This window comes from Ranitomeya imitator, chromosome 10 (genome assembly GCF_032444005.1).
Source record: "Ranitomeya imitator isolate aRanImi1 chromosome 10, aRanImi1.pri, whole genome shotgun sequence".
Classification (NCBI taxonomy): Eukaryota; Metazoa; Chordata; class Amphibia; order Anura; family Dendrobatidae; genus Ranitomeya; species Ranitomeya imitator.
In genome coordinates this window covers 37,977,997-38,005,278 of record NC_091291.1, presented here as the reverse complement: position 1 = coordinate 38,005,278, position 27,282 = coordinate 37,977,997, and the positions used below count along the sequence as shown (strand labels likewise).

General features: G+C 41.1%; 1 protein-coding gene across 3 annotated transcripts in view; it reads right to left on the bottom strand.

The window, feature by feature from the left end:
• The window catches only part of LOC138651478 (transcriptional enhancer factor TEF-1-like), a 93,807-nt gene that overhangs the window by 11,793 nt on the left and 54,732 nt on the right, over positions 1–27,282 (bottom strand). For all 3 annotated transcript variants that reach the window (XM_069741725.1, XM_069741726.1, XM_069741727.1), the window contains exons 3-11: positions 21,100–21,164; positions 18,482–18,544; positions 10,682–10,816; positions 6,780–6,838; positions 6,285–6,349; positions 3,768–3,895; positions 2,961–3,134; positions 1,174–1,314; positions 745–897 (exon numbers count right to left, since the gene is read on the bottom strand). In XM_069741725.1, coding sequence (XP_069597826.1) covers positions 745–897; positions 1,174–1,314; positions 2,961–3,134; positions 3,768–3,895; positions 6,285–6,349; positions 6,780–6,838; positions 10,682–10,816; positions 18,482–18,544; positions 21,100–21,164 — 983 coding nt within the window. The remainder of the gene's footprint in view (positions 1–744; positions 898–1,173; positions 1,315–2,960; positions 3,135–3,767; positions 3,896–6,284; positions 6,350–6,779; positions 6,839–10,681; positions 10,817–18,481; positions 18,545–21,099; positions 21,165–27,282) is intronic.

The window sequence follows — 27,282 nt, the reverse complement described above, 5'->3', positions numbered from 1 at the left end:
TGACAGAAAGCTGCCAATCGGTGCTGGGGGTGTGGTTGGACTAGGAGGCACGAGACACCTAGTCCTGTAGTGATAATCTCCTGCTGATAAAACACTAATTTTATTGAAACCGGAAAAAACAGCCTAGTAAGTGACTCAATGCTGACAAAAACCTGCTGACAGATGTCCATTAAAGGAACCACATTCCCTTCATTGTTTACATTCACATCTCCCTATATTTGCCATATAATCCCATTTACTTGAAAGGGGCTCAGCTGCAGAGAACTGCAGGACCAGGCACAGCCACTATGAAATTATGGATCCATGCCTGGTGAACAAGGAGTTATTTATCCCCGTTGATCAACTGAAGTAAAACTCCCATCTAATATTGATAGCCTATTCAAAGAAAAGTCCCCCAAAAATACTTCAAAAAGATTGTCCAGGCTTGGGGTGCAAGTCTGCAGACTTCTGAATCCTCACAGTGCGCAGTGTGCGCGCTGTCAGAATTCTTTGGTGCCAGGAGCAATTTGCATACATGTGATGTCATGTGTCGACTAGACGTGTAGTGTATTTTGTGACATTGGACACGTCTAGTTGGAATGTGGCCAGAAGAATGCAAATTGCATACTTGTGTTCACATGACCTCTCGCTCTGGGTGCTGGCACTGGAGAATCTCTATAACGCACACAGAGTGACTGCTCACTTGTGCCCCAAGCCTGAACAACCCCTGTAAGAAGATGCCCCCCATCATTTTCCACATTTTACCTGTAGTATAGTGAAGTTTTCTAGTACACTATTCATCATGTACTTTTCAGGAAGCTGCTTCAATTTGTGGATGAAGTTGATAAGATATTCACACATTGGCGAACGATGGATGCGATAAAGGAAACGCCCATTTTCAAACCGGGCATATTCTGTCTGTAGACCAAAGAACAAACACACCCCAAATGATACAAGATGATAGACATTCTTAAAACAGATAGTAACTCTGTCCAAGGGGAACGGGCATTTGTAACGATCTCATTGACTGTGAAAGTTGCGCTCTTCACGGGGATGCTACAACATTCATTCTGTTTTAACACACTTCTTCTTTGTAGAATGGGGGCAAGGTTCCTCCTCTACGTTACTGGCTAAAGATGCTACAAATATGTGTGCTCCAGACACAGACCAAGTACGAGTACCACCAATACTCACCTCTACTTTCTCCACTACTTGTTTCCCAAAGGAGCATACTTTTGAGGAGCAGGTGATGGTCATGTTCTCTGGACTTTCATACTGGCTACTGACACCGTAGAAGACACCTGGCTCATCTTGAAGGCTAGTATTGAGGTCAGCCTGCCCAAAAACAAATTAATAGTCAACACAAGATACAGTAACATTAGGGCAAACTTACTTTAGCAAATGTGCAAAATGTTGAAAAATCCAACTAGACTACCACTCACCAATCTTGGGATCCTACTAGATTGGTAGATATAGCAGAAGCAGCCCTAATGTCCCCCAAAAGGTCCCGGCTTTCTAGCCCAAGGGTTCCCAAAGTTTCTTACCTGGAGAGCCACATTGAGCTCTGAGAGATTGTCGCGAGCTGCATTCATTGCCTCTACACCCCACCATAGTGACACTCCCCATCACCCTTTCTCCACCAGAAGCACCATGTGTCACCCATTCCTCAGTAGATAGTATACTTACATTTAGGGGTTCCCACATAACCTTCATCAGCATTGTCACATCAAGCACACTCACTACAATACAATATTTCATCCAGATTCAACCTTTAACTGGTGGAATCATCGTATCTCCAGCTTACGATATATATCCCCCTCTTGGCTTCCACCAGTATATGGGTATCCAGATTTGCTCTTCTGTGCATGGCTACGCACAAAAGTCACCATCTGGAGACCTCTTCATAGCGGCTTGCTAGACCTGGTGTTACTGCTCTCAACTGCCAGATCATGGTCCTGCAAGCAACATGTGGCTCCCGAGGCACAGGTTGGGGACCCTGTTCTAGCAAAGTCAGGACCAAACATCTGGGTTGGTGAATGCAGAGTAGGAACCCACAAACCTCCGAGGCTGCTCTAACAGAGAGTGAGATCATGTGCCGCTATGTACTTTCTTCAGCGGTTACTGAATGACAGCATTATTAGAGAGGTTACCTTGAGATGTTTGGCAACATTTTAAGCACACAGCAGCACTGGATTAGTGGAAAGAGCGAGATTTTACTCTTTCACCATAAGAGCAGCGGCAGAGGATTGTGGGATACTGCTCTGCCTGCCGGGATCCCACAACATGAACGTTTGGGACCAACTTTGCTAGAAAGTCAGGCGATTTCGGGGACAATAGGGCTACTTCTGCGAGACTTTGGTACTTGATTATACGTAACTAGAAAAATCACCCATCCATTACTTGATTGACAGTCCACTCTGAACAAATATGAGAGCTTCTGTGAGTTGTCATTGTGGCCGCTCCATGCACTGCCCTATGACTGAAAGCCGGCGGCTCCATGGAGGAAAGAAGTTCATTTCTCCCAGTACCTATACTTTCAGTTAGGCGTTAGGGAAGCATTGTAACACTACTAACCTACAGATTAACCCCTATATCTGCAAGTAAATAGTGTTTTCCAAGGTGACAGGTTCCTTGTAAGCACTGTAAACACTTTTGCATCAAAAAATATACTTTTCTACAAATTGTGGCCTGGATAAATAAAGTCCTAAAATATGCTAAATGCATTAATGGTGTGCAACACAACTAAGGCACAGAACAAGATGCCAAAAAAATCTATACATTTCACAAGGCTTCCATTTTTTTTCTGTCTTTGTTGACCTACAACCAACATAAGAAAAACTATAATGAAGTCCATCACAACTCGGTTTTTTGAATTGAAATAAAAGCATTTGTTACACAAATTTTTGGCTAAATTTAAAGTGTGAAACAAATCAAGGGCAAAAAAAAAAAAAATTGGTTATGGAATAATTTGCCAATCTTACCCAGAACTTCACCAAAAAGAATGCATTTGGTGGACCCTTCTCATAAAGTTCTTTAAGTCCTCCTTTCTTCTCCGGAAACTTGTCATAGATTTGACGTACATCCACTGACTCCAGTAAAGCATCACTATAGGATGGGTTCGACTGGCTGATATGTACGTACAGATGTTTGTTATACTGTTGGGAGAATTCAAGGATACAAAGAGAAGTTAGTAGAAGTTCCATCGTTATCCGATACGCACAAAATCAACAACTTTTCATAAGCCGTGTATGTCGGGTGTTGGAGCCTACTGTGCCGCTAAAAAGTGATGACAAGCAACAATTCTAGGGTAAAATTAGCAAATACTGACATTTGGAAAGTGTCTGAAAAAATTGTCATGGTCCATGTCCAAATGAACCCATTGATAGTGTGGAACAGAAGACAATAACGCAAACGTATATTCCAGAGTGGCAAAAATTCGACAAATTTAAAGAGGCGTCTTCTTTCAGTTAGGTTTGTGTCTTCACTAGAGTTGAGAGAATATGTCGGTCGCCGAATCTGAATTTGCCATATTAGTGCCATATTGGTACCCTATTTGTGCCAAATTTATGTTAGATGATCGGTTCCGAACATGTTTGGTCATTTCTATCCCCATTGACTGCAATGACGTTCGGCTGTGTTGCAAAAACAATATTCACCGCTGATCGTAATCCGAACCGAATTTTGAAAAATTCACTCAACTCTAGTCCTCACGATGCCAATCTCAGTAAATGCGAACCTATTTTTTAAGATTATAGCCACAATAATTTCTCCCTCTGTCTTATACTTACCGCATCAGGTTCCCCTTGTTGTTCCATAAAAGCCATAAATTCAACAAGGCGCAGTTTCGGTGTCCCGATAGAGCGGCCCTGCCATGCGGGCCCTGTTGGGGAGAGGCTGGAGGGACTTACATTGTAACCTATAGATGAGCGAAAAGGAGTTAAAACAAAAACTTGGATCCCAAACTATACACCTAAAAATGTACTTGAATCTACGACTTAACAGGTCGTATACTATTCCAAGCCAACGATGCTCTTAAAATGATATCACTACTTGACCTACCAGGTACAATCGTCTGGTGACAGATGTACATAGCATGATTATAAAGGAAATCTGTCAGTAAGATAACCCCCCAAGACCATACGTATAGACATACATGTCTTTAAAATGTAAAAGAATTGACACCTTTATATCTCTTATCTGTTGCTGCATTCCCAAGTGATTTGCCTTTTCATTGGCCTCTGCCTTCCACGGTTGTTTCCCCGTCCTTGCCCTTTACCTCCCAAGGCTGTTTACCCGACCTTGCCCTTCACCTCCCAAGGTTGTTTTCCCAACTAGCACCAGCCTCTTTAGCGTGATTGCTAACTCACTGTCCGATTTCGTCTTCAGGTGCTTGACGTCACACAGACAGTAAGCTGTCAATCAAGCTAAAGAGGCTGGGTGGGAAACCATCTCAGGAGGTGAAAGCCATTAAGTGCTCTGTCACACCAAGAGCACTTAGAGTCTCATTTGCATATGCATGAAAACACTAAGTACTTGGAAATGCAGCAACAGATAGAAGATATAAAAGGGTTGATGGATTTAATTTTAAAATACATACATTCTCATATATGTGGTTTAGGGGGAAGTTGATCTTAATGAGAGATTCCCTTTCAATTTTAACTGTAAAAGAAATTGTCTGAATCTAGAGCTCATCTGATAGGTGGGACAAAAAGCCAGTGCTGATGAAAAACTGTACCGCTTGACCTTTTAATCTATTGATTTTTAACATAAAATAGGGAGATGAAGAATTGATGATAATTAAAAATATAGCTGAACTTAAAAGCAAATATAATTTGGGTTTCTGGTCCAGACTTCGGACAAACATTGCAAAGTAATGCAATGTGACATAGTAAAATACACTGATGGGAGGCAGCAATATTCATCTTACTGATGCCTCACTGCTCCTGTTTCTACCTACTTGTCTCATCTCACACACAGAGGTCATTGGACCAATTACTGGTTGAGGACTTTCTCAGTTGTGGTCAGTGGTTGGGCAAAGTGGCCATTTCTAATATATAGAGATGGGACAATGAAGTAGAGACCAGCAAAGGAAACAATCAGCAATGTGACAGGAGGCGCAGAGGATCGTTGAGATGAGAACTATTACTTTTTTAACCTATTCTGAGCCATTTGCAAAACTGTTATAATCAACTGGCCAACTACGGTACTTTCAAGAAGCCCTCCTCCTCTCATCAAAGTTTGTATCCTCTTAATATATTGCAGTCATCATATTATAAAGCACTGTGTACTTACAATTGCTCATTTTGCCTTTCTACCCAATTAATTCTTCTCTTTTCCATTAGGTGTATGACAACACGACTAGCTGAATCTTTCTAAGCTCTATGTAGAAACATGAAGTCTCATTTCCAAGAATGAGTCATCATTAGAGCTACAATTCTACATCACTGCAAAGTCCCTGGCAGCCCAGCCCCACCTCCTATTCAACTCCTGACCCAGCTGTTCCATTCTTCTCCCCTGCCAGGGACTTTGCAGTGATGTAGAATTGTAGTTCTAATGATGCCTCGTGCACAAAAAATAGAGACTTCCTGTTTCTACATTAAGCTTAGTATGAGTCAGCTGGTCAGTTTTTAATCAAGTAATGGAAAAGAGAAGAATTAGCTGGTTAGAAAGGTAAAATGAGCAATTGTAAGTACACAGTGCTGTATAATATGATGATTGCAATATATTAAAAGGATTAACAAAATTAATGGGAGGAGAAGGAGGGCTTCTTTAAGCGCTTGTATGATATTAGAAAACAGTTTTTTTGTTAGTATTTTTTTTAGAAATTATATGTTGGCAACTGAAATTGTTTTTAGCACAGCAATTAAATAAAACCCAAATCTTAATTAGTCTCAACTACCGCTAACACTTTAGAAGCACCGATATCAAGGGATAAGTGCAGGACTCTATGCTATTAAACTTATTTATTAGCAGGGGCTTTTTGCAAACTTATTAAACTTACTTGATTAATATATACAGTATGAAAATATCTAAAAAAAAAAAAAAATGAGTAAAGTATACACGAGTGGATAAAACCAAAGCTACCCGGAGTCCTGCACTTATCCTTTCATATTGCATATGACTTGAGATTATGACGATGGCCAAACATCGAGCAACCAAAAAATTGCCATGCACCAATCTGGGTGTAGAATGCACGAAAGGGAAAAAAAGATAAAAAAAAAAAAAATTATATATCATAAAACCATAACATTAAACAAAGTAATACACATAAAATATAAACAAAAGCTTACGAAAATGAATGGTACCTGGTACAGGAGGAGGGGGGGCAGCAGGCTGCAGGGAATATGGAGGCTGGGAAAACGGCTTAACGCTAAAGAAAATAATAAAAAATGATGAAATAAACATGAGTGTATGAAGAAGGTGGAAACCAATTCACCTTTGACTCCTTTCTCCATGAAGCAGTTCACGTGAAACAAAAGAAAAAGAGTGTGAACATGAGATTATAGACTGATAAAGACTCGTTAGACGACCGCTTACAGCCGGCAAGTTAATAGTAACATATGGTGATCAGTTATAAAAAAAAAAGCTATAAAAGTTACTAGATGTGGTCATAAAAAGGCTCCAAGGACGCATTACTTCTCCAACGCAGAAACAGGATGGTGGTGGGGAGGATTGCAAAGGGAAAGTCTAGAGGTCGGTTGGAAACTTGACTTGTCCTTGATATGTGCCAACAATAAGCTTGATTGAGACAAGGTAAAGAAACAAAGATTCAGATACATTCAGAAAGGAGGAACACTTACTCCTGTGTTGGCCTCGGCTGGCCACCTCCTCCAGGCCAGAATTGGAAAAAGTCTGGAGACTGGAAAATATAAATATTGCAAATAAAATTATAATGTTGTAGAACAACTGTGAGATCATTGTCACAGGACGGATCCTCTCCTGACTGCACTAGGCATTAGGTTCGTCCTTTCGCATCCCCATGAGTCCATTTCCTCCTTGCACGTCCCCAAATATTAAGTTCCTGCATGCACATTGTCACTCATCCTTGCACTTTCCCACTCATCCTTGCACTTAATCAACAAATAAGTTCATCCTTACATGTCCTCACTCATCCTTGCACATCCCCATTCATTCTTGCACTTCCCATTCAGCCTTATACTTCCCCAAGGATTAAGTTCATCACTGCACTTCCAAGGTGTAAGTTCGACTGTACACTTCACCACTCATCCTTACACTTCCCACACATCCTTGCATGTGACCACTCATCCTTACATTTCCTACTCATCCTTGCACTTCCTATTCATCCTTACACTTCCCAAATCATTCTTACTCTTCCCCACAAATTCCTTGAACATTCCAACTCATCCTTGCACTTCCCCACTCATCCTTACACTTCCTACTCATCCTTGCACTTCACCACTCATCCTTGCACTTCCCAACTAATTCTTACTCTTCCCCACGCATCCTTGAACGTTCCCACTCATCCTTACACTTCCCCACTCATCCTTGCACTTCCTACTCATCCTTGCACTTCCCCACTCATCCTTACACTTCCCCACTCATCCTTACACTTCCTACTCATCCTTGCACTTCCTACTCATCCTTGCACTTCCCCACTCATCCTTGCACTTCCCAACTCATTCTTACTCTTCCCCACACAACCTTGAACGTTCCCACTCATCTTTACACTTCGCCACTCAGGCTGCCGTCACACTAGCAGTATTTGGTCAGTATTTTACATCAGTATTTGTAATCCAAAACCAGGAGTGGAACAAATAGAGGAAAAGTATAACAGAAACATCTGCACCACTTCTGCATTTATCACCCTCTCCTGGTTTTGGTTTACAAATACTGATGTAAAATACTGACCAAATACTGCTAGTGTGATGGCAGCCTCACCCTTACACTTCCTACTCATCCTTGCACTTCCCCACTCATCCTTACACTTCCCCACTCATCCTTACACTTCCCCACTCATCCTTACACTTCCCCACTCATCCTTGCACTTCACCACTCATCCTTACTCTTCCCACTAATCCTTGCACTTCCCCACTCATTCTTACACTTCCTACTCATCCTTGCACTTCCCCACTCATCCTTACACTTCCCAACTCATTCTTACTCTTCCCCACACATCCATGAACGTTCCCACTCATCCTTGCACTTCCCCACTCATCCTTACACTTCCTACTCATCCTTGCACTTCACCACTCATCCTTGCACTTCCCAACTAATTCTTACTCTTCCCCACGCATCCTTGAACGTTCCCACTCATCCTTACACTTCCCCACTCATCCTTACACTTCCTACTCATCCTTGCACTTCCCCACTCATCCTTGCACTTCCCAACTCATTCTTACTCTTCCCCCCACAACCTTGAACGTTCCCACTCATCCTTACACTTCCCCACTCATCCTTACACTTCCTACTCATCCTTGCACTTCCCCACTCATCCTTGCACTTCCCAACTCATTCTTACTCTTCCCCCCACAACCTTGAACGTTCCCACTCATCTTTACACTTCGCCACTCAGGCTGCCGTCACACTAGCAGTATTTGGTCAGTATTTTACATCAGTATTTGTAATCCAAAACCAGGAGTGGAACAAATAGAGGAAAAGTATAACAGAAACATCTGCACCACTTCTGCATTTATCACCCTCTCCTGGTTTTGGCTTACAAATACTGATGTAAAATACTGACCAAATACTGCTAGTGTGATGGCAGCCTCACCCTTACACTTCCTACTCATCCTTGCACTTCCCCACTCATCCTTACACTTCCCCACTCATCCTTACACTTCCCCACTGATCCTTACACTTCCCCACTCATCCTTGCACTTCACCACTCATCCTTACTCTTCCCACTAATCCTTGCACTTCCCCACTCATTCTTACACTTCCTACTCATCCTTGCACTACCCCACTCATCCTTACACTTCCCCACTGATCCTTACACTTCCCCACTCATCCTTGCACTTCATCACTCATCCTTACACTTCCCACTCATCCTTACTCTTCCCACTAATCCTTGCACTTCCCCACTCATCCTTACACTTCCCAACTAATTCTTACTCTTCTCCACACATCCATGAACGTTCCCATGCATCCTTGCACTTCCCCACTCACCCTGAGGCTGCCGTCACACTGTCAGTATTTGGTCAGTATTTTACATCAGTATTTGTAAGCCAAAACCAGGAGTGGAACAATTAGAGGAAAAGTATAATAGAAACATATGCACCACTTCTGCATTTATCACACACTCCTGGTTTTGGCTACAAATACTGATGTAAAATACTGACCAAATACTGATAGTGTGACGGCAGCCTGACACTTCCTACTCATCCTTGCATGTCCCCACTCATTCTTGCACTTCCCAACTCATTATTAGTTTTCCCCACGCATCCTTGAATGTTCCCACGCCTCCTTGCATGTTCCCACTCATCATTGCACTTCTCACTCATCCTTCCATGTCCCCATTCCCCATTTATTCTTGCAAGGATTAAGTTTACCCTTGCACTACTACAAGATTTAAGTTCATCCTTACACTTCTCCACTCATCTTTGACCTTCCATTAGTTATAATTAGATAAAGACTAAGCTTTTCTAGAGTAAATAATTCCTTGGCACTCTCTGTGGTTATAATTCTACACATAGAACATATCATAAATTAAGTAAAATAAGGTATTTGCGATTAAGTCCACAAGAAGTAAACCATAGAGACTAGTGGTGAGCTCCAAAATCAGCGCCACATGGAATTGTCTTAGGCTACTTTCACAATTCCGCCTTTTGTCCTCCGTCGCAATCCATGGGTTTGGGCAAAAAACGGATCCTGCAAATGTGCTTGCAGGATGTGTTTTTTGCCCATAGACTTGTATTAGCGACGGATGGTCACACGTCGCGTCCGTCGTGCGACGGATCCGTCGTGTTTTGGCGGACATTGTGAATATATCGTTGCACAGCTGAAAAGTGGTGCACAAGTGGGAGCCCAACCCGTGAATAATATAAATATATAACTTGGCACGCAACTTTTGTTTAATTTGAAGATTTTTAATGCAGTCCAGCAAAAATAAACAACGTTTCGGTCCTCACCGGACCTTCATCAGGAACGTTGCTATGGTGAAAAATAACCTATATTTTTTATGGCTAGTGACAGATTCTATCTATAGGGTTAATCTGCAGGTTAATAGCATTATGAAGTTACATGGACGCATTATCAAAAGTGCAACACCCAGGAGAATATTAACTTTATTCTTCCTAGGAGCCACCGGCTTTCAGTCATGCAGGTGTGCCGCCGAGGCTTCAGTCACCACTCACATCACTGACTGACAGCCACTCTGTACAGTTGCACTGTACAGCTGGCTGTCAGTTAAATTACTGGAATGTGTTTAAAGATGCCACTCTCAGTGCTGTGAGCAATGACTGAAGCCTCGCTGGCTCACCTGCATGACTGAAAGCAGGCGGCTCCTGGGAGAAAAAATATATATTTTCTCCCAGGTGCCGCACTTTTAGTACGGGAGCCATGCACCTTTATCACACTATTAACCTACAGATTAACCCAATATCTGAAGGTTAATAGCGCCACCCAGATGCCCTTTAAGCAAGTCGGTCTCAACTCTCCAACTTTTCATGTCATATGGTTTGTTGAATCAAGGAAACGTCCAGTAACAGGAGCAAAATCTCAATAACTAGAATATAACACTTACCCCTGCATTGGGGGGGAATGAGGTCTGTGATATGCTGGGCACCCCCAGTTTATTCTGAATGGCTGTCGCAGATATAAGTTGTGCCGAAGACATCGCCGCCATACTCTGCAGAGCTTTATCTTTTGCTACCTGATCCTGCAACGTGAGCACAAAGACAAGATAAACTACAACGACAACAAACACTACATATCCAGTAGAGATCAATAAAAAATACTTTACATTCATTTTTTTTTTTTGAGAAAACCAATGTATTTCCCAAAGAAACAAATTAAATTTACAGTTTTTGAAGAAGCTGGAGCCTAGATTTATCCTCCACACTTTACACTGCAGCTCATGTACTGCTTTGTAGCAGAACACAAAAAAATATAATAAAAGAAATTAAACTAATTTAAAAACTCCTTTAAAAAAAAGCTGTATTATATTGCTATATTGTATAGTATCTACATTGTCGGGATGGTCTAAATTAACCAAATTTCTTTTAAGTGGTTTATTAAAAAAAATGCTCTGACTTCCTGTTCCAGAATATTAATTCAGCCCCAAGTTTTAGGTCTAGAAATTATTTTTTTCCCATATTTTGTTCAGAAATTCTTATTTGAAAGAACATGAAAAAAAAAATGGTGCTATAACAATAAGTTGATCAATGGTGATTTGTAAGGGATCTACGGAAAAAAGTGTTCAATTTCCCCACAGTGCCCCCGCAGGAGAAGACAAGCATTGCATGGTGACTTTTAAAATGATGACATGAAGGTGCTAGCTAGTCCAGAATGCCAGAGACTTTTTTTTTAGACCTTTCATATAAGGAATGTCCCCTCGATTAACGCATAATTCCTAATGGGATATTACGAATTTATGCGCCACAACATATTTATAAAAACTTCATATTGTCTGTAGAGAATTCTTATCAATAAGCAATTAATTTTTAGCAAACTTTTCACTTCTATGGTGACTTTTGGCAAACTTTCTGCATTTTTTTACCCTTGATCGCAAGATTTGGTGAAAAAAAATATGCGTATTTTATGAAATATGTGCTTCTGGTTTCTTACAACTTATTTCTTTCCACTGGTTTTCTTATATTGATTACTTAGTTTTACGTCAATCAGAATGAGGTTTCCTTCAGGCAGATGCTCGGAGGACTAATATTTTTAAAGTTGACAAAGGAGGAAGAGCAGAAGGTATAAAATAAAAACACCACCTCATAAAACAATATATTTTGCTGCCTATGAGATCAGCCGAGGGTAAAATGATCAAAGTTCTGGAAATTTACTTATTTTTCTTTCACATCGATGCAAAAAATACATTCATTTTCCATCCACAATGGAAAGCATGGAACACACAAGCGCAACAAGAGAAAAACCAGACGGTATGAATATGTAAAACATGCAACTTTCTATAACACCGCCATCATCCAAACATAGAAAGCATAAAAGGGTCAATTATAGGAGATCAAATCCAATAATTATAAAAGGGCAGGCTTCCAAGACAAGCTATGGTGGCATACAAAAATGTAGCATTCAGCTAACAATAGTCGACGTAGAAGAACTAGTATGTGTGATGGTGGCACCATCTGCCCGACTCTCTAATGGTTCTTGGCTGGATGAGTTCCCCATATTCAGGTAGACTTGGCTCTTGTATTTTCTATGGTAGAGCCGTTGACTACTTTGACATGGGCTTATCTCAGCTTTGACCCCGATACATATTAGACTACAGGTATTGGCGGGTCCGTCCGGCTTTAGTCTAATCTGTATCATGTAACAATATCAAGTTTTTCACTTACATGTCTTCTGACATCAAGAACTTGAAAAGTTAAGTTGTGCCAAAGTCCAGTTTCACCAGGGAGTGGCCCTGACATACAGTACATCTAGTGAGGCTACCGATAGATGTCTTCGTAACAACAGATGGTCCACTGTAGTTCTTGATACCTCAACATATCTATTGTTTAGTGTCAAAATGTATACAGTACAGACCAAAAGTTTGGACACACCTTCTCATTTAAAGATTTTTCTGTATTTTCATGACTATGAAAATCGTACATTCACACTGAAGGCATCAAAACTATGAATTAACACATGTGGAATTATATACTTAACAAAAAAGTGTGAAACAACTGAAAATATGTCTTATATTCTAGGTTCTTCAAAGTAGACACCTTTTGCTTTGATGACTGCTTTGCACATTCTTGGCATTCTCTTGATGAGCTTCAAGAGGTAGTCACCGGGAATGGTTTTTAATTCACAGGTGTGCCCTGTTGGGTTTAATAAGTGGGATTTCTTGCCATTTAAATGGTGTTGGGACCATCGGTTGTGTTGTGCAGAAGTCTGGTGGATACACAGCTGATAATCCTACTGAATAGACTGTTAGAATTTGTATTATGGCAAGAAAAAAGCAGCTAAGTAAAGAAAAACGAGTGGCCATCATTACTTTAAGAAATGAAGGTCAGTCAGTCAGAAAGATTGGGCAAACTTTGAAAGTGTCTCCAAGTGCAGTGGCAAAAACCATCAAGCGCTACAAAGAAACTGTCTCTCATGAGGACCGCCCCAGGAAAGGAAGACCAAGAGTCACCTCTGCTTCTGAGGATAAGTTTATCCGAGTCACCAGCCTCAGAAATCGCAGGTTAACAGCAGCTCAGATTAGAGACCAGGTCAATGCCACACAGAGTTCTAGCAGCAGACACATCTCTACAAAAACTGTTAAGAGAAGACTTTGTGCAGCAGGCCTTCATGGTAAAATGGCTGCTAGGAAACCACTGCTAAGGACAGGCAACAAGCAGAAGAGACTTGTTTGGGCTAAAGAACACAAGGAATGGACATTAGACCAGTGGAAATCTGTGCTTTGGTCTGATGAGTCCAAATTTGAGATCTTTGGTTCCAACCACCGTGTCTATGTGCGACGCAGAAAAGGTGAACGGATGGACTCTACATGCCTGGTTCCCACCGTGAAGCATGGAGGAGGAGGTGTGATGGTGTGGGGGTGCTTTGCTGGTGACACTGTTGGGGATTTATTCAAAATTGAAGGCATACAGAACCAGCATGGCTACTACAGCATCTTGCAGCGGCATGCTATTCCATCCAGTTTGCGGTTAGTTGGACGATCATTTATTTTTCAACAGGACAATGACCCCAAACACCTCCAGGCTGTGTAAGGGCTATTTGACCAAGAACGAGAGTGATGGGGTGTTACACCAGATGACCTGGCCTCCACAGTCACCAGACCTGAACCCAATCGAGATGGTTTGGGGTGAGCTGGACCGCAGAGTGAAGGCAAAAGGGCCAACAAGTGCTATGCATCTCTGGGAACTCCTTCAAGATTGTTGGAAGACCATTCCCGGTGACTACCTCTTGAAGCTCATCAAGAGAATGCCAAGAGTGTGCAAAGCAGTCATCAAAGCAAAAGGTGGCTACTTTGAAGAACCTAGAACAGTGTTTCTCAACTCCAGTCCGCAAGACCCCACAGCGGGTCATGTTTTCAGGATTTCCTTAGTATTGCATAGGCGATGGAATTAATGCTTGAGCAGGTGATGAAATTATCACCTGTGCAATATTAAGAAAATCCTGAAAACATGACCCTCTGTGGGGTCTTGAGGACCGGAGTTGAGAAACACTGACCTAGAATATAAGACATATTTTCAGTTGTTTCACACTTTTTTGTTAAGCATATAATTCCACAAGTGTTAATTCATAGTTTTGATGCCTTCAGTGTGAATGTACAATTTTCATAGTCATGAAAATACAGAAAAATCTTTAAATGAGAAGGTGTGTCCAAACTTTTGGTCTGTACTGTATGTATTTCTCACTTTTATTGCAATACACACTGTGATATGGAAAAATAAAAAAAATAATATATATATATATATATATATATATATATATATATATACATACATTTATCACAAAAGTCCACTTTGAACAATAGGTAATTTTCTGGTGACATGTTCATTCTAAAGGAGCAGACTTATGAAAACTTTGGATTTATTGAATAAGTGACAAATGTATGATGGTAGATAGGCTCCCACTACTCCAACTAATGTCGGAGGAACTAACGCACAGTGTATCTCCTTTAGTTCTATAGCCTTTGAAGGGAGTTGTATTGTGCAAATGTGACCACAATTCAATTTTATCTCCTATAGAATGGGGCTTGAGACCCTATTCTAGTAAATGTTGGGGTGACAACAGTGGGAACCCCAACCATTATACAGTTATGCATGGATAGGTGATAAATGTTGTGTGTGATCAAACTCTCGAAAGAGTTCATTACTCAACTTACAAGTCTACCCATTCAAAAACACGAGTCACAGTGTAAAGAAGTGATAAGCAGAAGACATTTTGTCCTTCGTCCTAACACTGAGTGTTTGGCATGGTAGAAAAAATCCAAATGGATCCTTAGTATTTGATAAAAATGCAAAAACTGGGGATTTACTCAAAAGTTTAAACAAAAAGTCAAGTCTTGCACTTTTTCCCAACACACATGAAGTATACAACTTTTTTTTTCACATTGACCAAATAAAAGGGAAGATTAAGAGATTATTATTATAAAACACCAACTTACCATGTTCATAGCCTGGACACAAAGAGATTGTCATCCAGAGCGGAGAACAGGAAAGTTGCAATCCACAAGGAGGGATGAGGGGACATTGGTTGGGATGGCATTGGTTGGAATGAAGAAGGGCAGGGTGGACAAAGGGAAAGGGATATATACAGAAAAAAAGGAAAAACAATAGGAAGAGGGAGGAAAGGTGAATCAAACAATAATACATGTGATTCAATGAACAACTGGATGGTTACAATTGTTGAGAACGCATGATTATGGAGGGAGACAACAGGCAGCTACGTGGTGGTTAGAGATGGAAAAAAATAGGTTTATTTACATCACTGGTGGAAATGGGGATGCAGATGGAGTAAATGTTATAGATGGATCACAATGTTGGACACAAACAGGCAAGTCAGCGTTAATGCATGAGGGTGATGCAAACCAGCCGTTAACTAACAAAGGAGTGATGCTCGCCGATGCCACATGATCAAGTAAGGATAATGCCAAGCAAAGCAAGACCGGGGTCTCGGATCAGAGCCCGTAACATAGCACAGACGTTTTACAGCAGGACAAAATAAAGGGAATATCGATGCTGAAAAAAGCCCCTACTGCAGGGCATTTCCTGAACCTCTCGCGTCGAGAAGATAATTTGCTGCCCTCATGATAATCTCAGTGCTAAATGTCCACAATATCTTTTTTATCAACCCAAACCTACTAAATCATATCAACGCTAACCAAGCACGTGTTGTCTTTTTTTTTCAAAATTAGCCAATGGTGTGCTCTATAGACGTCAAACACAAGCTTTTCCAACATGGTCATGTCTCTGGGCACTGGCCATACTGAGGCGATAGCTTCACACTCAAAGTAGGAGTACTGATGAAGCAGAACACTGTTAGTCACTCTTCGGCCTCATGGCACATGGCATGGTAGTGAAGTTTGGGTTCACATGTTGCGTTAGTGCTTCAATCTTTTCTATTCCAAGAATAGAACAAAAATAATAAGTGAAGTGCCGGATCCATGAAGGACACCAACAGTACCCAACAGATTCATTGACTTATAGTGCATTCTGTCAAGTTTCCATCATAGTACCCATCATTTTATTAGAAAAAAATAGGGTTCAGTTACTTTTTCAGCTTTTTAGATGGAATTTGTCACTTAGGCTCCTGTTGGAGCCTCCAAGCAGGGATGAGTCTATCCTAACTTAGATCAACTCAATGAGGTTACTGAATATCTTCAAACTTCCCAAGAACGAGTTTCTTACTATCATTTCATTGACAAAAAAAATAGCGCAGTCTGCATTTTTTTTCAACATTTTTTTTATGGAATCTGTCATTGATTCACCTAACTGAGCCTCCTAGCAGATGTGGGTCTAGTCCAACTAAGATCAAGCCAATGATATATGTATACCGAATATCTTCACACTTCCCAAGAATGAGCCTCATTCACTAACTTTTAAGCATAGATTAAATGCATAAAGAGACTCTTAAGGATTATCACCAAGGACTTTTTTTTATAACCTCATAACTTTTAAATTGAGTTTTTTATCTTTTTAACAATAAAGCACCCCCCCCCCCCCCATACACAGTAGATAGCGGCCGGCCGTACAATGCTTTGTCCGATCGTTTGGCCAACAGCCATCTCAATTGTCTCTCCCATACACAGCAGCACTTGTTTGGCCAATTGCTCTTGTGTTTTCTATGAGAAAGCTATAGACAAACATCCCTTGCCTATGGTTTATCCCCGGGAGAACAAAGCGATTGGTAGTATGAGATCGGACATGCGCCATCGTCAATTTCCTCCACAGTCAGTTGGCCCATGCTCCCATCATCGGGTGCACCCAAAATTAGTCTAACGGGTATGGGGGCTTCAGAAGAACTTTTCTACTCTGAGATAGAATGAAAGGCTGAAAATCAGAATGTTCAAAAGGGTGAATCAGTTTTGTCTTTCTAAGGTAGGAAAAATTAAAAACCATGTATGATAGACATCAATGCAGGTCATTACCATAACGATCGTGGTCGCAGAGAGTGGGGCACACTGATCCCAGAAGCAATTTCGGCTGGCTTCTGATGTCAGGATGCAAGTCACTGGCGGCCCATGGCAGTGATGTCTTGTGTTGCTTGTTACTTGCACCCTGAAGTCACCTGCTTCTGTGCTGGCCATGTAAGAGGATGCCGCACATTGTGGGATTTGGGAACGGTGAGTAGAATGGTTTATACTTTTATATTTGATGGAGAAGAACCGCAGGAGAGGGACATTATTACCGGAAGAAGCCAAGGATAGGGTATATTATACCAGGATGAGGGACATATGCTACCGGAAGGGGACTAGGAAGGTAGATATTATTACAGGAAGAGGCCAGAATGGAGAACTTTATTAAAGGAAGGGTCCAGAATGAGGAACATTAGGGAAGGGGGCACACAATGGGGGACATTATGACAAGAAGGGGCCAGGGTGTGGGAATTACAGAATGGGAACATTGTTACATGAGAGGGCAAACACATATGTCTTCACGAGATCTGGAACTCTACAAGGGCTCATATATCTGACAAACATCCAGGTGGAGGATCCAGGTCCATATTTTGCATCGGGGTCCATTGGACTCTAATTATGAGACCGCATAAAACCATTGGTGTCTCCATGTGATGCTACACATCCAAGATTATATAAAATCAACATGTAGTTTTTGATAATTTCTTGCTCTGAAAGGATTACCCACCCACCACCTTAAGCATCATTGATAATGAACTTGACCTAAAGCCTTCTTAGATAAGTCCAGGAGCTTTTCACAGACAAGAATATTGTAGGTAACTATTCTATGTAAAAACTGCTAGATTGGCAGAAGCTCAATTTAAATACCGTCGGACTGGGAAAGATCACAAAAATGTTACGCAAAAAGTCATTGACTGTTTTACATTAATATTTTGGAATTATCTAAGTGATGATGTGGTTGGTCATGGTCTTCGTAAAGAAAAATTCAATTCACCCAACAGATCTTTTTCAACTAACTACCTGTAAGTAGATGATTATTCCTTATGTTTCTACTTCTTGAAGGAATGACTAAAATCCAATGCATGTGCAACTCCTGTAAAGGGCCCTCTTGATCCATTCCTGCCAAATGGCGATAGCAAACATGCACGTGACCTGTCGAGAGCATAAGCCGACTTACACATGTCTATATTAAGCGGGCAAGTCAGGGAGCCAGCCTTGGTGCCATGAAGCAGGCGGAAGAAGAGATGGTAAAGCCAGCAGATACGAGGAGCAGGTGCCTTTACTTACCTTGAGCTTGGACTGGATCTCTCGCGACTTTCTCCGTGCTAGGACTTGTATGTGACTTGACACCTGAAAAAAAAAAAGATGATATGGCTATAAGACAATAAAAAAAAAGTGAATAAAACGTATGTGCGATATGACTTGTCATTTATAGCGGATGTGTGCATATCCACCAGTGACCTGTAGGTGGCGCCGTAAGAGCAGCTTTAGAATAAATAGTAGTGGTCACTTTAAATGACTAGGTTGATTGTGGATAACACATATGCTGGTTGTCGGATGGGTGCACTGTGTTTAATTTTAGTTTTGTTATATGGCTGGATATCATTACTTTGGTATCTGAAGATCTGGTTTGCACTTGACTTTCTATCGACAATTCAGTCCATTCATTATAAAGACGGTGGTCAAATATCCCAATACTTTTCCAAAGCATTGAATTGAATAGTGATCCGACGTTGTCCCCCCCCCTTTCAATCAATTTGGGTCACTTTAAGTTCTGCCATAAAGTTGAAGTGAAACACTTGGCGTGACATGAGTGATGATATACATTACTCACTGATGAGCACCTGTGATGATTCAGACCCATGAATAAGAAGAACTTCCTACGAAGCAGAATGACCTACCATCACACCAATGAGAGACATGTCAACAGATGGATTTCAAGAGTGTGTCGTCACTCAACACTAGCGTGCTGACTGGAAACTATTAGGAAAAATGAGGCATAATGTAATAAGTCCCGGTAAGTGTCCTTCCAGTTGACCTAAAGGACCTTTAGCCCAAAGCGATGATCATCAGAGCAACCATTACCCAGTGTGAACATTCCCAGTGCTAAAATGAAAAATGGAAAAAACACTCGCTTGTCGTTGAAGGCAGCTTTCATGCGAACGTAAAAATAATTGCTTGACCTATATGCAAGGGATTTGTTTGGCGACAATAGATAAAAATGTATGAAGAATGGAAAAATTTACAGACAGCTGTATAAATCGGCCCGAGATTAGACCGCAGTGCGAGGACTGGCCAGTGGCTCTCATGAACCAAAAGTGATAGCTGCATAGAAATACATGAAGCTGTCACGCTCGGGTGGGAAGAGCCATTGGCCAGTCCGCTATCGGACCGAGAGCTTCCTCCAGTCATTGCTGCCTGAAAATAAAAGTAAATGAGTCATGATGGACTTCTATTATCATTGATTGGTGCTCCTCTAGGGAAATTTTTCTGCCTGCAGAAAAAGGACCCTAAAAAGCTGGTCATACGTATTACAGATGTCGGCCCGAATGATCGCTTATCTTACAGTCCTATCTGCCGACTTGTCTGACCAATCCTGGTGCCAGAGTCCTCTGGAAGTAGCTTATGTCCCTTTCTAAGTAAAGGATCAGCCCCTGAAATTTAACTAGCCAGATCCTTCTACTCCCGCAACAGATGAGAGTTGGGAGTCACCCCCATACACATTAGATTGTCAACCAATCCCACCAAAATTGGTTTGTTCAGCCAACTTTTTTTCTCATGTGTATAGGGCATTACTAATATAAAAAAAAATAATTCTATGGGTATGCTTTTTTTCAGGTGGATCCCGCTCCTGAAAAAGCAATAACTAAACGTTCAAAAGAATGAACATATAAAGTTCTATGTGAAACAATTTCGCTATTCATATGTTCAATCTTTTGTAAGTAAAAGAATTCTAGAGAGGATAAGAAGGACCCTAAAGCTGGTCATACTTACCGTACCAAAAAGGTGTCGGCCAAAGACTCGTTTCACCAACAACCATCTTTCCCTGCTCCCTGTGCTCACAATATCTTTGTCAGGCAGATCCCATTCCGAAAACCACCTGAAAAGGCATTATCTGAACCCTCAAAAGCTATTCATTTGTTCAGTGTTTTAATCGCTTCAGACTCCAAGAAGTGACCTGACCATTTTTCATGTTGACAAATGGAAAGATGCATCTAAAAATCGGGCTGCCAAACTTCCACCAAATGATGAAGGAACGCCCAATGGTATTTGAAAGCAGTTTTTATTTGTCAACGTGTTTCGAAGTATACAGCACTTCATCAGGACAAACCATTATATTTTAGCTTTTAAGCTATTAGCTCATATAGTGGCTTGTCCTGATGAAGAAGTGTTGTATGCTTCGAAACGCGTTGACAAATGAAAGTCGCTTCCAAATATCCTTCGCTGTTCCTTCTGGTGGGATCTTGGCAGCCCGATTTGAGATCTGTCTTTCCATTTGTCTACATTTTATCTAACTTGATGGATCGGCAACGGCTTTCTGCTCTCGCAAGCTAAAATAGAAGTTGTGACTATCAAATCCCCATAAGGTGAGCATAAAGAGTAATCTCCATAAGTTCGGCCTCCAAAGCCCCAGCCAAAGCACAGACGTTACCAGGGAGGGATTTTGTTGGCCATGTTCTTCTGACAAAGTGTTGATTTTGCATGGAATAGCCAGGTCTGGCAGTGCAAGAGCCTTCCAATCTTTATTAGGATGGACAAAGCTTTACAATGTCCTAATACAGCATATGTGTTGTCTCATTAGGACGACCCCCTATAAACAATATCCAAAACCTCTTTTAAATGAGGCAACCATAATGCTTATAGCCAAGCGTATGAATTGCATTCTTTAACTCTTTGTTCCTCACCTGCTTTCTTGTCCGCGTCTTTCCCGTTCGAAGTTTTATGTATCTGGCTATTAATTCGTTTCGACCTGCAAAAAAAAAGGAGGGGGTACATAGTGAAAAAAAATATTAATTATTAATATTAAGCTATTATACAAATTAAAACTGAAATGTAGAACATACTATAACAAAAAAGACAATGCAAAAATATTATATAAATTAAACATTTTAATAACGAACAATGAAACTTGATTTTTTATTTTTAATTATTTAAAGCCCAAGAGCTGATAAAAAAGTAGCATGCCTCGCAAAAAGACCACAAGGATGCAGTATATCACAACTCCCAAGAAAGCCCTGAAAGATTCAGGGACATGAGCCTTCAACAAACGTGGTCTATTCTCAGGAACCGGCACCGGCCCGGTTACCAATCAAGTATTCCCAAGCTTTGGGGGTCTATAGACTTATGAACCCCTCTACTGAACATGCAAAACATGTCAACTAAGATGCGTGGAGTTGAGCTTGAGAAGACCCAAGCAATATCTTGAATGTCAAAGCAAGGGGGCATCCTCTATATCTAGAGGCAAAGTTTCATCATAATCACAGATGCAGATTCTTTACCGTAAGAGCAGTGAGATTATGGAACTCTCTGCCACGAGATGTTGTAATGGTTAACTCACTACAAAAGTACAGGAAGGACCTGGATAAATATAATATTACAGGTTCTGAGCACCAGATAGATTCTGTGATGGGACTTTGATCCAGGGAACTAGTCTGTTTGCTATATGTGGAGTTGGGAAGGAATTTTTCCCCTAATATGGATCTATTAGTGTCTGATTCATAGGGTCTTGGGCTTCCTCTGGCAGTTGAACTCAATGGGCTTAAGTCTACCTTAGCCTTAAAAACTATGAAACTTCCATCAACAAAAGAATCGGAAAACTAGTTTATGCTCATTTTTATGCTTGCACAGAAGCATATAAAATAGTATGCAGCCTCTCCAGATGACCACCTATTTGAGAAGACCCTTTATCAAGACCAGAATTGCTGTTCCACCATATACAGTGGGGCAAAAAAGTATTTAGTCAGTCAGCAATAGTGCAAGTTCCACCACTTAAAAGGATGAGAGGCGTCTGTAATTTACATCATAGGTAGACCTGAACTATGGGAGACAAACTGAGAAAAAAAAATCCAGAAAATCACATTGTCTGTTTTTTTAACATTTTATTTGCATATTATGGTGGAAAATAAGTGTTTGGTCAGAAACAAACAATCAAGATTTCTGGCTCTCACAGACCTGTAACTTCTTCTTTAAGAGTCTCCTCTTTCCTCCACTCATTACCTGTAGTAATGGCATCTGTTTAAACTTGTTATCAGTATAAAAAGACACCTGTGCACACCCTCAAACAGTCTGACTCCAAACTCCACTATGGCGAAGACCAAAGAGCTGTCAAAGGACACCATAAACAAAATTGTAGCCCTGCACCAGGCTGGGAAGACTGAATCTGCAATAGCCAACCAGCTTGGAGTGAAGAAATCAACAGTGGGAGCAATAATTAGAAAATGGAAGACATACAAGACCACAGATAATCTCCCTCGATCTGGGGCTCCACGCAAAATCCCACCCTGTGGGGTCAGAATGATCACAAGAACGGTGAGCAAAAATCCCAGAACCACGCGGGGGGACCTAGTGAATGAACTGCAGAGAGCTGGGACCAATGTAACAAGGCCTACCATAAGTAACACACTACGCCACCATGGACTCAGATTCTGCAGTGCCAGACGTGTCTCACTGCTTAAGCCAGTACATGTCCGGGCCCGTCTGAAGTTTGCTAGAGAGCATTTGGATGATCCAGAGGAGTTTTGGGAGAATGTCCTATGGTCTGATGAAACCAAACTGGAACTGTTTGGTAGAAACACAACTTGTCGTGTTTGGAGGAAAAAGAATACTGAGTTGCATCCATCAAACACCATACCTACTGTAAAGCATGGTGGTGGAAACATCATGCTTTGGGGCTGTTTCTCTGCAAAGGGGCCAGGACGACTGATCCGGGTACATGAAAGAATGAATGGGGCCATGTATCGTGAGATTTTGAGTGCAAACCTCCTTCCATCAGCAAGGGCATTGAAGATGAAACGTGGCTGGGTCTTTCAACATGACAATGATCCAAAGCACACCGCCAGGGCAACGAAGGAGTGGCTTCGTGAGAAGCATTTCAAGGTCCTGGAGTGGCCTAGCCAGTCTCCAGATCTCAACCCTATAGAAAACCTTTGGAGGGAGTTGAAAGTCCGTGTTGCCAAGCGAAAAGCCAAAAACATCACTGCTCTAGAGGAGATCTGCATGGAGGAATGGGCAAACATACCAATAACAGTGTGTGGCAACCTTGTGAAGACTTACAGAAAACGTTTGACCTCTGTCATTGCCAACAAAGGATATATTACAAAGTATTGAGATGAAATTTTGTTTCTGACCAAATACTTATTTTCCACCATAATATGCAAATAAAATGTTAAAAAAACAGACAATGTGATTTTCTGGATTTTTTTTTCTCAGTTTGTCTCCCATAGTTGAGGTCTACTAATAATGTTAATTACAGACGCCTCTCATCTTTTTAAGTGGTGGAACTTGCACTATTGCTGACTGACTAAATACTTTTTTGCCCCACTGTATATGTGCTGGCCACTTTTCTTGAGTAGACAACCCCTGTAGAAGACTGCATTCAGATGCACTTTTTGGTGGTTGTCACAAAGAGATTTTACTGCCGGAGGCGTAACTGTAATAGGTGAAGGGGTAGCAATTATTCTTGGGCCTTGAAACCTGAGGGGGCCCAAAATGTCCCTTTGATCCATATAAAATGCCTATTATTGTTACAGACCTATAATAATTTGAGGTTCTGTTGGAGCTTTTGCATTGGGGTCCACCAGCTTCAAGGTCAGCCACTGTTTAGTGGCAAGCTATGCATCCAAAACCAGGAGTATTTAGCACAAATATCATTTATTTGAAAGGCTGTTCTGGACATACTGACGCTCATCAGCACGATGGCTCAGTGGTCCGCACTGTAGAATTACAGCATTGGCGCCTTGGATTAAAATTCCACCAAGGACAACATCTCCAGGAGTTTCGATGTTCTCCCCATGTTCCCGTGAGTTTCTTCCGGGTTCTCCGGTTTTCTCCCTCCCTCCCAAAGACATACTGATTGGGAATCTAGATTGTGAGCCCCAAAGGGGACAGTGAAGATGTCTGTACATCACTGGGGAATAAGATGGTGCTAAACACAATAAATCAGTGCAAGATATGGAGGACACAATGTGGTTGGTATGATGGTTAGATTATTTTCAAGTAATTTTACTTCTATTTGTATTTTTTATAATTTGCTGTTATTTTTTTAATTTTAGATTTTGTCTTTTTTTATTTACAATTTTTCTTTTACTTGTATTTTATTTTGGTTGAAGCAGGACAGCCTTGTCATTATTTCTCTTTTTTTCATGGGAGAGAAATATTAAGTGGGAAACCAGATCTTTGAAAGAAATGGTTGAGTGATCTCTAAACAGCTGAAGAGTATTTCTTCTCTGTAGGGACCTTTTTTTTCTCCATTTGTTAAGTTAATGCAGCCACCACTTACGTCTCTTTGGATACATTCAATTGTTGGGTCAGAGGTGGCTTGTTTTGAAAACACCTTCCTCCTGAGCCTTGGGGGGGGAGATAAGGGTTCCTGGGTCTTCATTATCTTTTGTTAGGTGGCAGGGAGGAGACATCATGCTCATGGCTGTAGGCTATATGGGTGGAGGCGGCTGCACCTGGGGTGTCTTACTGAAAGTAATATGATGTGAGCTCTGACAGCAAGCAATTGTACAAGATGGTAAAGAAATAACCTACAGTGCTCGGTTCCAAGCCGGTAAAAACGAGTATATCAAAATAGCGATTATCGATTAAGCTCAACAGTAAATTATATATCTATTCAACGGCTATGAGTTAGATCATGAACGTTCTTGGTGGATAAACGAAGGTGAAACCCATTGTACACCCAAGAGTCGAAAAAGGTGGTTGATGGTCACAAAAAAACACAGCCAAGTTATTTTTTCATCCTACATCTTGCTTATAATCTGACCTGCGCAACATTAATAAACATTAATGGGCTCACATACAAATACAGCTCTCGGCTAACTCCAGCAGTCCCATAGGGAACGGAGGTGAAGATGTTAAGGTCCCCAAACACATTAGACTAATGTCAACAAACCAGCCATCATCGACAGGTTCGGCCAACAGTCTAATGTGTTTGGGAGCACTGGCCAACTGATGGTTGGGGAAAATGTTGATCATGCATGTCTGATTTCGGACTGATCAAATTGTTCTCCCTGAAATAAGTGGTTGGCAAACATGTCTTTCTTATAGAGAACACTGGAGCGCTCTTGTGTATGGGAGTTTTGGCTGAGATGAATGTCGGCTGAACGATCGGCATCTAATCTGTATGGCAGACATGACTTTGTAGAACCCCATTCTTGAGAAGACTAGAGGTCCAACCACTGGGATCAGTAAGAAAGCCTGTATCTTATAAATAGGAGATCACTTTCTACAACCTTTTGGACATTTTAATTGATCCTTCCCTACACATTATGCTGCAGTGGAAAAGCAGATTTCATCTGAGAGATCTCATAGTTGGGCATTAAATTTACATTCTCCTTCTCACTTCTGTCCACAGTTTGTTTCCTGAACACATACGGTATCTGCAACTGAAAAACTCTTGGTACATGGACTAGATGTATAAATAGGTGTAATGAAACATATAAAAAAAAAATATAATTAAATGGTACATGTCACTAAATACTCTTCACATTTACCGCTGATGGAAGCAAGAAATAGGCCTTACATGGAACAATTGAAATAAGACAAAAATAGATAAGATTCACTTTAGGGAGAAGCCCCCATACACCTGATAGTCACTGGTTAAATGATTGTTCGGTCAATCGTTCGACCGATGGTTATCTTCCCCCACTTCCCCATACACAGGAGCACAGTTCTCCTATGTTCTCTATGAGTAAGTTGACGCCAGACATCTCTGGCCGCACCTTATTTCATAGTGATCGGCAGTCAAAAACTGATGATGCCAAATTCTTAGACAATAATTTATTTGGGGCACCCATATGCATTAGATTGTGAGTCGACATCGGCGGGTTCAGTTGACGTTGGTCTAATGTGTATCAGGGCCTATAGTGTCCAATACCTGTTGGATGAAAGCAAGCTCGGACTGGCACACGAGGTAACAGGTGAATCCCCTGGTGGGCCTTATTGCAAAAATCAGCCTCTGATTTCCCAACATGAGCACTACAATTGATTCACTATGTACAAACAAAAACAGCATCTCATTCATTCATTCAACAAGCTACCTAACTTATTATTTTATAGAAGCAGAGGTAAATTTGTGAAAGAGGATAATGTAATATTTGGATGTAGCTGGACAATGGACCCTTGCCACTCCAGTCCAAGACTGGATCAAAGGTAACACAACATGCCTGGATATCTAAGCCATCTAATGTGTATGGAAGTGTCCAGGCTATGCTGAATTCTAACATGCCTAGCATGTCCAATCTTTCGTTCCCAACTTGGTCCCCAACTGTCTTAAGCTGGCCATACACCTGAGATAACTGTCAGCTAACATCGATCTCTCTAAACAACCTATACACACAGCTTTCGTCTTGACCAAACGTTCAACATCAAGAAAGGAGACAACTGCTAGCAGACTTCTCTGACGGTATCTCATCTCCCCTGAAAACAAAAGGATCGTACATTGAATTTCCAATAATATTCTCTATGGTCGAGAGTCGAGAGGTCCACAAACTCATCAGAAGGTCAGCCAGTCCTACCAAAATTTTAATTAATGTGCATGGGGGCCTTAAGATGTATAGGCAACTTAAGTTTTCTTTTAACTACACCGAGCATTGCAATTATAAGGAAAATTACATGCCATGCCATGAAGAAGGATCATAACTGATCTGAAACGCGTTGCATTTTGTACTTGTGTCTTGCTTCTTATCCGTGGATTACCGAAGAACTTGATTCTTGCACACAGACTGTGTGATCCGTGCACCTGCTGGTGACTTAGTTGGACTTTTCTTTTTCTAATAAGGAAAATTATAATCCATATTTTCATAAATTCTCCAAGGGACACATAAGCACCCAATGACCCCTTAATGAGATAGCGGTACTATACATAA